Source organism: Stegodyphus dumicola, chromosome 3 (genome assembly GCF_044657685.1).
Source record: "Stegodyphus dumicola isolate Sdum_Otavi_A_Nest chromosome 3, ASM4465768v1".
Classification (NCBI taxonomy): domain Eukaryota; kingdom Metazoa; phylum Arthropoda; class Arachnida; order Araneae; family Eresidae; genus Stegodyphus; species Stegodyphus dumicola.
In genome coordinates, this window is record NC_140770.1 from 49,053,799 (window position 1) to 49,066,765 (window position 12,967).

Consider the following 12,967-nt stretch of genomic DNA (forward strand, 5'->3'; position numbering starts at 1 on the left):
GATGACCCAACTAAGGCTATCAAGTATCTATTAAGGTTGCAACCAAAATTATCGTTTTTGATATCAAAATAAAATGTTTTATATACTAATGTACTCTAACAGCAAAACTTTTTTTTTTTTTTTGTCAAAATGTATTAATGAATTATTTTTATTTGCTAACTTTATACTACCTCAGTATGATGTAGTAGCATTTTATTCGGCAGTTACAATAACACATTTGAAATGGTTGATTACGTTCTACAACTGATTATCCTAATTGTTTTTAATCTTCTGTTTAAATATGCTAATAATATAGCATTTCAACATTCAAGCTACACAAAGACAATTTCTTCTATTTTTGATGTTCTTTTGGTTAGAATCACAAAATGTTTTTCTTAATACTGATAGTTTAAGGCATGTATACTGTAGATTTTTTTTAATGTAAATTTTAGATGATGACATTTAGATTAAGGCATTCCTATAACTTCAGGTTGAGATGATCATAAAAAAAAAGTGTTAAAATCTGGTATATGACTAAAAGTTGTTGCTGTGGCCAAAATTAGGAGGTTTCGTTGGAGTAATAGGCAAATTTCATTTTATGAAATTTTTAAACAGATTGCATTTTCAGAATTATCTATCAAAATTCCCATTTCTTCTTTAATATATGTATATTTTTTCCGTATTTAAAAAAAATTCAGTTTCTGTACTTTAAAAAGTTAAGTTTGATGCATTTTTAAAGCTTTGTCTTATTACATTATTCTCTGCTAATTTTTGTGATTAATTTTATTGATAAAATGCTATATTGCCCTTCTACTTCCATTTTTAATGGGCTTCAAGAACCTTAAATAAAGTCGATCCGTTATATAAATCTATAGTTGCTATCAAAAATAATAATATTTTCAAAGATTACCACATCTACAGAAGACTAGTTATCTGGAATCATGGATGGTCATCTTGCAGAGAAGTTATTGAATTATTTTTAAATAAGGCATTTTTCTGTTAAAGCTATACCATGAAATTTTTAGTATTAAAGTGAGGTATTTTGCCTTCTTTATTTCCATGTGCCAGAGAAACCGGGGTGGGGGGAGACGAGAAAAGGTAGTCGTATTTATTTTATTTCATATGACTAAATAAAATATAAAAATAACAAACCAGATGTTCCACTAAAGCAATCATATGTTATACTAAATAGAAGCCAATAGAATTAAAAATAGCATTTAACATAGCTGAAAATGCTTCTGTTTAAAAATAGATCCAGTGCCATATGAACTCAATCAAATAAGTTGTTATGCAGTGCTTCTTTGGCATTTGATTGTACATCTTTGCACTACCTCACAAGTTTTGAGTAACCTGGGTATGCTACCCAGGTTATGATCAACAAAATGATACAAATGATTGTATCCAACTGCTTGCAAATTGGAAGATTTATTACTCCAGCAGTTGGAAGATATTAAAACTGTTTCATTCATTCCATTCTTCTCTAGTGCAACCATTAAAGTTTGTGTAGAACAAATGGAAACAATGTGAAGTAATATGTTCCACATTCAGTACTTAATCCGCCCAAAACCCACTATGAACATGGCCCACGTTATTTTTTCTTATCATGAAAATGTGTTAAATTTCTTATCATGAAAATGTGTTGCAAATTTTCTGGATCTACAGTAAAGTTAATCAATTCTTTTAATCAGTTTGGGAGTGAAATGCATATCTCTAGAAAGCAGCTAAATCAAACTAGTGCTTAGTGACGAAAAATGCGTGTGGGAGGGGGGACTGGGTGGGTTTGGATTTAACTGAAAAGTGCCATTTCCTGTTTCTTGAAAGGTAGTGTGAGTTATTGGTAATGATGTTGAATGAAACAAATGGTATGATTAAAGCTTTGAGAGTTGAATTTGAATGTTGTATCAATTACAGCTACAATATTTTACATCAAAATTTTAAACATATTGAACCTAAAGATTATTACTGTAATAATTTTGCAGCTTACAGAACTTGCTGAATGGCATTCAGCTCAATACTGAACAGGCTAATTGAAAGAAATTAAAATTCTAAACTTCTAATTAATAACTGTGTGATTGAAAAAAAATGTGACTGTGTGAAAACAAGTGGAAAATTCGCATGAAATTTTGTATTACTGTACTAGGTGTATTCTGGATGTAATTAAAAGTAATGTTACATATAAGGTGTATAACAATGATGTTAAAGGTGAAATGGAGAATGATGCTATTAACCTAAACTTGTCAGTAACACAGTCGGATTTAACTAAAATAATGAGAAAAGTTTAAAGATGAAATACAATAAAAAGAACATTTTTTCAGATAACCTGTTGAATACATTAAAGTTTTTGCATAGTATTTTATTTAGTTTTCAACAAATTTTTCACTGCAGATGTTTGCGGTTCAAAGTGACGTACTCCTAAGTTATTTGGTAATAAAGTAATTTGACTCCTATGTTAGTAATTGAAAGAATATTAATAACTAGAATTAAATGATTTTTTTTAATTAATTTTTATTCTGAAATTCTGTCTCTGCTATAGGCAAGTTCAGGTGAATAATGTCATCCTCCATTTCATGATTATCATAAGTCATAAATGTTATATTATCTTTAGTTACATTCAGAGTATTGCTGATGCAGCACTTTTTTAAAACTATCACACAATCATTTCTGGCCTGTTTTTCTTACAGGTGAGGGCTTAGTGTTCATGTTCTGCTTATTTGATAGGTCTAATTAAATTAAGCTTTAGGCAACAGTATTGCTGGATTTATAAGGTGATTTTAAACTCAGCTGTGATTTCAATTTTGGTTAAATTTTTGTGACAAAATCTTATTCCTCAGTTTGTATGTGGATTAGCTTATATTCAAAATCCCAGTAGAATTGCATAAAAGGTATGGGCAGTATATTCTTTATGCTGTTTTATTTATGTCTAAAATCTAAAAAATACTTTTATCTCAAAATTTTTATATTTAGTCTATGTAGATGTAAAAAACATTTAAGTGTTTCATTTATTTTGTGTGTTATTATGTTACTATATTAAATGAATGTCATTTTAGGACTTGAAGATCTGTTAGATAAGAAACCTGCTATACATCCTAATCTTGCTGATTACACGCCGCCAACTTCAGATATAAGTTCTCCAGAACGCAGTCCATCAAATAGTGTTCCAGAGGTATATTATTCAGACCAAGATTCTCCGCAGTTTACTGGTTCCAATGAATCCCAGACACTTCCACCATACAGTATAACCCTTGACAAAGATGATAGTAGTGACAGCTTTGCAAGTCGTGGAATGTTAGATCACTCTCGTGTAATGTTGTGTATGTGCATGTTTGTTTTCTTGGTCTTTAATCCATTTGCGTATCTTCTGAAAATTGGTCCTCAAAGCTCTAGAGCAATGGATTCATCATCATATACTGGTCGAGCTATTTTGTCAGATGACATTGGATCTGAAGGTAAAATTTTTTTGTTTTTTTTTTGTTTGTTAAAGTTGTCATATTTGCGAAAGGGGAAGGAGGTTGCAGTGCATTTTACAGTTTAATAGTGAAACACATATGAACAAATAAAAACAATTAATTAAATATTACTTAATTTTGAGTTCTTTGATGAAGTTGCTGAAATGAAGATGTTTAAAAAATGCAGTGTGTGGTCAATAAAAATTTATTTGTAGTTTATAAAGGTGTACCAGGAATTCTGTAGGAAATGACATACATATACTACATTATAGAAAAAAATAGTTTTGTGTGTATCTAGAAGTTTTATGTAAACCAGAATTGTATGTATCTTGTAAATAAATAAATAAAGGAGATAAAATATAATAATATAGAGGAGTATTCTACTAAAGTTATTTTAGGATTTTTTGTAACTTAATTAGAAGAGAAACTCACCATCATAGCAAGGGAAAAAGAGCAATCATAAATTTTGAGTTTTATTCAAAATCTATGCTAGGCTAAAGTTGCTTTTTCAAAACCTATGCCAGGATAAAGATGCTTTTTTGATGAAATTTAAAGATTTTTCTCAGTATTAAGATATACACTATAAAGTTTGAGATCCAGACTCATTGGATCAGTGATTCAGAATTTGCTGCCAAGTGCCTCCCTTAAGTTTAAAAAAATTTTGTTTCTCAGAGTCCTCTCCTAAAAATTTTGGCATCTTTTAATTGTGCTATTTGATGCTTCTCTAAATTGTGAAAGTTTTGGCTCCCTTTTAAATTCTTCTGTCCGGTGTAGTCATACTAGTTCTGGTACTGGTCCTGGGCCTCATTTCAAGCATCACTAATGTAACGCTTATGAGTTTCATTTACAAAATTAATTTTTGATATATGGAAAGGAATTTCTGATAAATTTCTCCTCCTTAATCTCAACAGCTCAGCAAAGTTAGTTGAAGTGTGTAATAATTGCCAGCTGTATTTTCAACATAAACTTTTACATGCTGTTTGGTATTCAATTACTTTACATGAGTCATTTCTCCAGCTACAGTATATAGATAGCCATGCAGTGATGAAAGAAAAAATAATAAATAATGCATTGCAGGTTGGCATAGGTGCTAAAGTTAAATAAGGAATTGAGACTCTCCACTTTTATTATGAAAAATTTCCAAATTTGTAAGTGTAAAGCTTAAAAAAAAAAATTGCTAATGATCAGGGGTCAGGATTTTAGATCATTTCGGATTTCAGATTCTATACTGTATTATAATCTTTTTACGTAATTCTTTGAAATTATATGGTGAGAATTTTCATACAAATATTTCTACTTTTTTTTAGAAAAAATTATATTTTCATGTAAGGAATTAAAACTATTTTGAATACCTAAATTACATAGCTCTTCAAGACAGTATCAACGCAATTAGAAAACTTTCTAACTCCAGATCTTAGAACCTAAAATCTAGTGAACAACCTTAAAATTAATTAAATTTAATATTTTTGTAAAGTAAATAAAGGTGTTTATTCCTCTTTAATGCTTTAGTGTTTAATCAAAATATATATAGTTCAGTAATAAATTATTTCCAAAATTCTTAAATCTGAAATGCTATTTCTTTAACAAGGTAATAGTCTGAAAACATATGATCCGCAAAAAAATATCAGTACATAATATTTTCCAAATGCTAGAGATAGCTTAATCCTATGTAACCATTAAAATATAATCATTGAATTCCATAATACAAATATCTCAATCCTCCAAAGAAGAATTATTAACAAATAATAGAACAATCACCAGCTCTCTAAAACATTCAAATTCAATAATTTAATCTAACTGAATACACTATATTTTAATTTAACTAACAATAAAAACCTAATATATTTATAAGCACCATTGTATAAAGTGAAACTGTAGTAACCCATATTTAGCCTTATAAATTTGTAGTACAAAGTCTGTTTTAAATTCCAGTTCAAGTTACATGGATTCCCTAAGGATTATGTATGGTTAGATTTTGAAGACCGCTAATAAAAATCAAATATAAGGTTTGGCAATTAAAGCACATTCATTCAGTTACCTAGATTAGCATAATTGTGAATATAACTGGCTAGCTTATCCCTTCAATCATTGATTTAATCAGTTACTTTCAATTCCTAGCATACAAATTATTTTTTATTGTTGTCATGTTTTTGATGAAGCCTAATCAAGTAGTGCCATGGGCAAAGTTGACAGCCCTAGCAATCTGCAAAATGTTATCATCATAGACTTTTAATCTCATAAACAAGACCCAATTTTTAACAATAAAATAAGGATGGTCAGACAATCAAAAATGTGTGTGGTTGTCGATTCTGTATCTGGACAGTTATTGCAGGTTTTATAGGTTTTTTTTACCTTCCTGTCAAATTTCAAACCTCTGTGATATCCAGTTCTGAGCCTGACTACAGTTTATTTATAAGTCAATCTCCATTGATGTAATGGAGCTGGCACTTTATTGGAATTACAGTGGTTGCCAAAATTGTGGACACTTTTGGAAATTTTTATGTTTTTGAACTTTGTATGCTTATAGAAAACATTACGTTTTACAAAATGCAAACTTGTATGTATCATTTTAAAGAGAATTTATTACTGAATTCAATACAAATCACAAAATTCAATTATTTGCAATACAAAAAAAGTTAAACGATAATAGTTATCAATATACATTAGATAGTGATGATTGCAGTGATTTATCAGTACTTAGTAGGGTACCCTTTATTTTTGATTACAGCTTCACAACAATGTTTCATTGAACTGACAAGACTTTTACGCTCTTCTTTCGTTATTACATGATGCTAGGAAACAATTATAGCCTCAATTAGTTCCCTTTTATTTGATGGGCGCCTCATTCAGACAAGAGTTTTCAAACAGTGCCACAAATTTTCGATAGGATTGAGGTCAGGACTGTTTCCTGGCCATGACAACAATTTAATGCTCTTTGTACGAAACCACTCTTTCAATATTTTGGCCGTGTGGCAAGGAGCAGAATCCTGCTGAAAAATAAATGAAGCATTGTTGGGAAAGAGATCTCTGATGGAAGGTAGAAGTTTTGGTTCTAGAAAAGTGTCAATGTATTTTCTGGCATTCAGTGTCCCATCGATGACATGAAGGTGACCAATACCATCTGCTGACATGCATGACCAAATCATAACACTAACTGGGTTCTTCACAGTTGCTTGAATGCAGTCAGGATGTAGCTCTTCTCCTATTCTACGTCTTACATGTTTTCGCCCATCACTACCGAATAACGATATCTTAGTTTCATCACTTTATATAATTTGTGACCACTGATCATCTGTCCAATTGATGTGTTCCTTTGCCCACTGTAGTCTTTTTTTTTCGTTGCTGAAAATTAAGATAAGGCTTTTTTCGTGGAATTCTACCTCTCAGTCTAACATCTGTTAATCTTCTCCTGATTGTTCTTGAGCTGACAGAAACACTAGCATCATTCAAATCACTTCTAATGGCCGCTGATGACATTTTTCTATCTTGGAGATATAGTCTTTTTATTCTCCTGTCTTCAATAGATGTGGTGCACCTTTTTCGGCCTTTTCCTTCTTTGTTTTTTATTGAATTTGTCTCCTGATATCGTAAACAAAACTTTCGGACTCCAGATGTAGTCACTGAACCACCCACCTGTCTTGCAATTTCAGCATAGGAAAGACCACTTTCTCGTAACACAATAATATTACATCTCTTTCTAGGTGTCCAATCTACTCTTTTATTTGATGTCATTGCTTCTTGACTAAATATTAAAAATTTTTACAAAAATTCCTACTTGTAATTGCAGTGTATAAGAAGCAGGTCCTCCTTCTACAGAACAAAGCAAAATAATGAATTGTTTCAAGTGTAAACATGATGTCAGCTTCTACTGGCAGTTACTAACATTTGATTGGTTCTCAGAACAAGAACAGTGATTGGCCAGGAAAGCTAGACATTACAAACCACTTCATAACTGTGTTGTTTATATTAAAATACATATAACATTTTTTGTATTGTAAATAATTGAATTTTGTGTTTTGTATTGAATTCAATAATAAATTCTCTTTAAAATGATATATTCAAGTTTGCATTTTGCAAAACGTAACATTTTCTATAAGCATACAAAGTTTAAAAACATAAAAATTTCCAAAAGTGTCCACAATTTTGGCCACCACTGTAGGTGTTTCCTCAATCTGTATTTGGCCACAGCATTTGTGTCTAGAGGGTGACGTTTATGTTGCCAAAAAAGGCTCTGAATCTCAACTTGCCAAAACTAGTTGAGATTTCAAGCCTTTTTTGCCAGTTTATCTGCATTCTTGTCATCGATGATGTTGATATGTGCTGGCAATCATTAAAAAATTGAGACCTTATCTTACTTTTGAACCTTGTTTAGGATTCCGTTGGTGATCACGGAGCTTCCATCTAGGATTGCCAGTAGAGCGGCCTTTGAGTCACAGAAGACAGTGAGTTTTTACTGCTTGCTCAAAAATGGAAAGGACCTCAGCTATACATGTCAAGTGCCTCAGCTATTTCCAGAAACTCACAAGTGAAGTTAGAGAGTATGGCTCCAGTGCCAGTTTTTATGTTAATAAATAGTACCACCTGGGGTAATCAGAAATACTGCAGAACCTCCATTAGTGATTGTCTGATCAGATGAACCATCTGTATAAGCATGTACAAAGTCCTCGTTTGGATACTGTTCAACAGTCCTTATCCCTTTCTCTTTAATGGTGTCAATTACTTTTTCATTCCATGGCTGTAGTAGGTTGAATACTATTTTAGAGTTTGTAGGAAGCCTGAAGAAAATGTCAGCTCTTGAAAGATGGAAAATGTGTAGTGATCAAGGCCAAGAACTGCTGTAATATCTTTGTCAAACTGCGTAGGAGATGATCTTTTTAGTTTAGTTACAGTTCTAGTTTTCAAAGATTTTCCTAATGAGGTGTTCTGGTGTATGTACTCTTATCTTGTTTGTAAATTTTATTATACTGTTTTCTTTTCCTGAGGCTTTTGAGGCCACATTCCTGAATCACTTTTAAATTATTGGTAGAAGATCCTGCATTCGTAATAATTTTTGCATCCTCTGCCTGGACACTTTCTAATTTCTTCAAGACAGTCCTGGAAGCATGAGCCCAAATAGGAGAAGCATATTACATGATCAGTTTCAGTGAGGTGTATGTTGTTCTAAGTGTCTCAGGAAAAGCTCCCAATTTGTTATGCAAAGACTTTTAACATGTTGAGCGTGGCGCTGAATTTGGTGTCTTTTCTGTTCAGCTGGCAGCGAGCTAAGCCATGTTTTTGTTTAGAATGTTTCAATGCATTTCATTAAAACTAAACTTGATCACATTTCATTGAGACTATATTTATTTGACTCCAGCCAAACGAAAATTCTAGTGTCGGTCACACGGAAAGTTCACTGCTGCTCCCTAGGGACCGGCGCTGCGCTCAACGTGTTAAGGGCTCTTAAGCTTTTAAAAGTTTTGTCAGCACAGGTTTTGACATGCTCACTGAATATTTAATTTTGGATTTAAAATGATTCGTTAGTATTTTGGGCATGATGTCTTCATTGTGAATTTGCCTTCAATGCATAATTTTGGATTCATCAGATTTTCCTCAGAGTCTGGCACGTCCTAGCGCGGCGTGGTTCTAGTAACCCGGGGTTCTCCCCCGGGGTCGCTGGGTAATGTCCCGCTGCGACGGGCTCGCCCAAGCGACTGGTAGGAGCATTAGACGACCTGTGCTGCCTGGTGTCATATCCAGGTGGTGCGCCGCTCTCTTGGAGGGTAATAATGGAGGTTGAACTTCCATGATGTGCCCAAAGGGGGAGTGGACCCGCAGTGAGATTGAGTTCTCGGAGCGGGGAAGGCCAAACTTATCTTATGCCTTAGGCAGCTTGCCAGATTTCCATTATGTGTTAAATATGCTCAACAAGCATCGTCTTGCTTTTTCACAAAGTTGTTTAACTATTTGTCCAAAAATAAAATCACTTCTTAGTGATTTATTACCTTTAATAGTGTTGATCGCAATATGTATTCTTCTAAAGTGATGTGTTTTATAAACAGGCCATCATGTTTGTATCCTCTTGCCTTTAGGAGCAATTTTTTGGCAGGTCTTTTTATTTTCTTCTTCTTTCTGATAGTCAATTTTACCAACGTTAAAGAAGTGCATCACAAGTTCTTTGGCCACTTTTTCATTAGTACGTACTGTTGATCCAGCTGTATCAAGGATGCTGGAAGATTGGGCAGTAATTTGATTGAAAGACAAATTATAATTCCATAGTTAACAAAAAACAAACCCTCTGAGCTCAAATCTTAGCTTTTTTGTAACCATAAGTTATCAGTAAAATGATAGTTCAGATACGTTCTTCTCTTGATATAAACATTCTTGTAATTATGAAAAAACAGTGATACCTTTCTGCTTATATAACACCCATCAATGCCCAAATGGTAAAGTAGCTGAACACTAGTAGTTTGGTTTGGGGCTCAAATCCTGGCAAATGAGCTGGCTGCATGGGTGTTTTCATGGTTTTTCCCTTGTGTAATATGTATACGAGAAGTCCTCCATGAAGGCATCCCTCTTCTTAGGCAGATAGCCTGAGTGCTTTGCTATAATTAAATAAATATATAATCTACTTATAGGATGCAGAAATTTCAATCGACTATTAGTTTAATGTACTAATATACATTTAACTTACATTACAAATTTATAAATGATTATTTTAAGCTACTATCAATGGTATTAATTTTAAAAGTGCCATTAACTTTTTCCATTTACTTCACAACTTAGATTGCATCATCAACATAAGAATAGGAAAATAATGCAGTAAGATAAAATTGATGCACAAAAGGAAAGTCCAATTCTTCATATGGCCTTCTTCAAATAACCTATAATAGACACTGTCTCTAAGTAGCCTGAGAAATTAGCAGAGACCTGTATACAAGCCACCAGTTATGATGCTTTTCCTTTAGAGGAACTTGGAAAAACCAAAGATAACAATTTTCCCTTAATTACATGTGATGAAGAATATGCAAAAACCACAGATAGATGTATAGAACATCATTGTATTTCCTCGCCTGATGATTAATGATGAAGGGCAAATTTGCAGATGGATTAACAGAACATCATTTTGTTTGACAAGAGCCAATTTAAAGCACCGAGTCTGAACAGCACAGGTTATGACAACAATAGCTGGATAAAGATGAGATTCTCAGTGGGGCACAGGGGTCTTAAAATCAATATTTGTGCAGAGGTACTAAGAGGAGAATCAAAGTTATTTACTTATTTCTCTCTCTACTAAGATACCTTTCTTAACTGCTTAGTTAGTGCTTTCCATCTCACAGACAAGGGGAGCCAATGGCAAGACCATATTCTTTCTCTTTTCTTCATAGCAAAAACAATTCTGAATCTCTTTGTTCTTGCAACCCTTAAAGAAAACCCAGTAACTCTATTCCCTGTGAATAATTGGTTCCTGTAGAAAATTTAAATTTTTCAATAGCCAATAACTTAATTTTTAAGCCTCCTTTAACTAGCCAAAGCAGAGATAGTAAAATATGTGAATTTAATTCTACGGGAACAAATTTAAAACCTCTTGTTAGCCTCCGAAGTCAAGGAATTTTTTCACAGAAAGGAAATCCATTATCCACTCTTTAATTATCAGAAAAACTCTTTCTCATAAGTCAGGTAAGATCCTCCTCCCCTGTGCATTAAAACTTTCATTCTGACCATCTTTATAAAGCACTTATCTCCTTTTGTAGACGTAATGGGCAAGAACCTAACAACTTATTGTCAAGGCAAAAATCAGTTTTCTCACGTGATTACAGCTAAGCCTGACAATCTATGGGGGGGAGGGACCTTTTAATCTCCAGTGTGCAGAACTGTGCATCGGAAATTTTAAAGATAGGCTCATTTTAAAACTATTTTGCGAGACTGCTATTGAACTCAAATTTATGGTTTAAGTGCAAAGAAGATGATATTTTATAAATAAAGGTAACACACGAAATGTAAAAAAAAAACGCCCCTTTTGGACATAATTTAAAATCTGAAACCATTCCTTTTTTTTTAATCGGTTATTTAGTGTATATGAAAGTCAGTCTTATTAGTATCATTCAACAATACTGACAAAAGGAAAATTTATCTGCTTAATTTCTTTCCTTGACACAGCTGTTGCTGCATTTGTATAATTATTCGCATTTTTCATTATGTGTTGCAATAGATATTTAGCTACTGTTTGAAATTCCAGCAGCCTATGATTTTAATTATTTGGAAATGTAAGAAAGGAAAATAAAGTAGTCTGAGGAGTAGTAATAGTAAGCATTTTATGCAGTGTAAATATCTTTCTTCATTTTTAATATACTTTTAAAACTTTGATTATTATTTGTTGTATGCCTAAAATTGTGATGAGTGTTTTTTCCTTTGAGGGAGAGCAGAGGTGTTAGGAATTGCTGAAACATTTATTCTATTATTGTTGTTTAGAATATTTCTTTTTAAATTAAAAATAAAGCTTATAGCTATGAAAAACATGTTTTGTAAATTAAGTACTCACCTATTTTTTAACTGTAGGGAGATGGACGAAAAGCTTACTATCAAGTGCATTCGCATGGAGTTTGAATTTAGTTTTCATTGCTTTGTGTTTGCTGAGATTATTTGTTTATGGTGAACCAGTTCTGAAAAAGGATTCCAATAACTATACCGTATTCTGGCGGCACAGAAAACAAGCAGATTTATCGTTTGAAGAAGTAAGTACTTATTAGTATCATGTTTGTATAGTTGGGCATTTTTAATATTTTGAGAGGGGAAATATTCAAATTATTGGCTGTCTATGTAATATATTATAGATTCTTGCAGTTCAAGATAAGATAGACTAATTGGTGATATGCAGAATTTTATTGAATTACTACATTCTGGAGGTTACTGAATTATTATTACATATGATTAATTTCCTCTTGCTACTTGACATCTCCATTCCTCTTCCTCTCTCCCCAAAAAGAACTCTCTTGAATGTTCCAAAGAATTTTCTCATGGAAAGACTGAACATTTAAATACATAGGAATTCAAAGCAGTATCTTTGTAATGGCCTAATACAGTGTATGGTAAACAGACAGAAGAGGAGAACCATCATGAACAAGTTGGAGCACTAGGATAGTTGAGATATCACACTGCTATAGAGTAAACCTCTGATTTTTACCAATAAATTGACTTCATTTATTATTTGAATGTAATTGGATATTTTAAAAGTTTTAAGTGGATAAATTACTCTGATGCTTTGAGAGCATAATGATTTCTTTTCAAATAAAATTTCTTCTGAATAATCCCCTCTTCTTGGGTGCTCTTTGATCGTTTTTGTGCGCTTGTGAGTCAATTGTTTATTATATTTAACGTGAAAACAATTATTTTGCAATGCCTCCCAAGAATATTGTTGCCTCAGATAGTGCTGCAAAGAAAAATACGAAAGCCATGGGCGTTGAAGTTAAGAAAGAAATCACAGATAAATAAGAATGGTGTAAGAGTGATGGACTTGAGGAAGACTTATGACAACAACAATTTGCACTATTCTGAAGAAGCAGGAA

At 32.5% G+C, this 12,967-nt stretch overlaps 1 protein-coding gene across 1 annotated transcript in view; it reads left to right on the forward strand.

The window, feature by feature from the left end:
* SREBP (Sterol regulatory element binding protein) overlaps positions 1-12,967 on the forward strand; it is a 100,802-nt gene that overhangs the window by 57,447 nt on the left and 30,388 nt on the right. The window contains exons 6-7 of the mRNA XM_085812873.1: positions 3,027-3,425; positions 11,961-12,136. Of these exons, the coding sequence (XP_085668999.1) occupies positions 3,027-3,425; positions 11,961-12,136 (575 nt within the window). The remainder of the gene's footprint in view (positions 1-3,026; positions 3,426-11,960; positions 12,137-12,967) is intronic.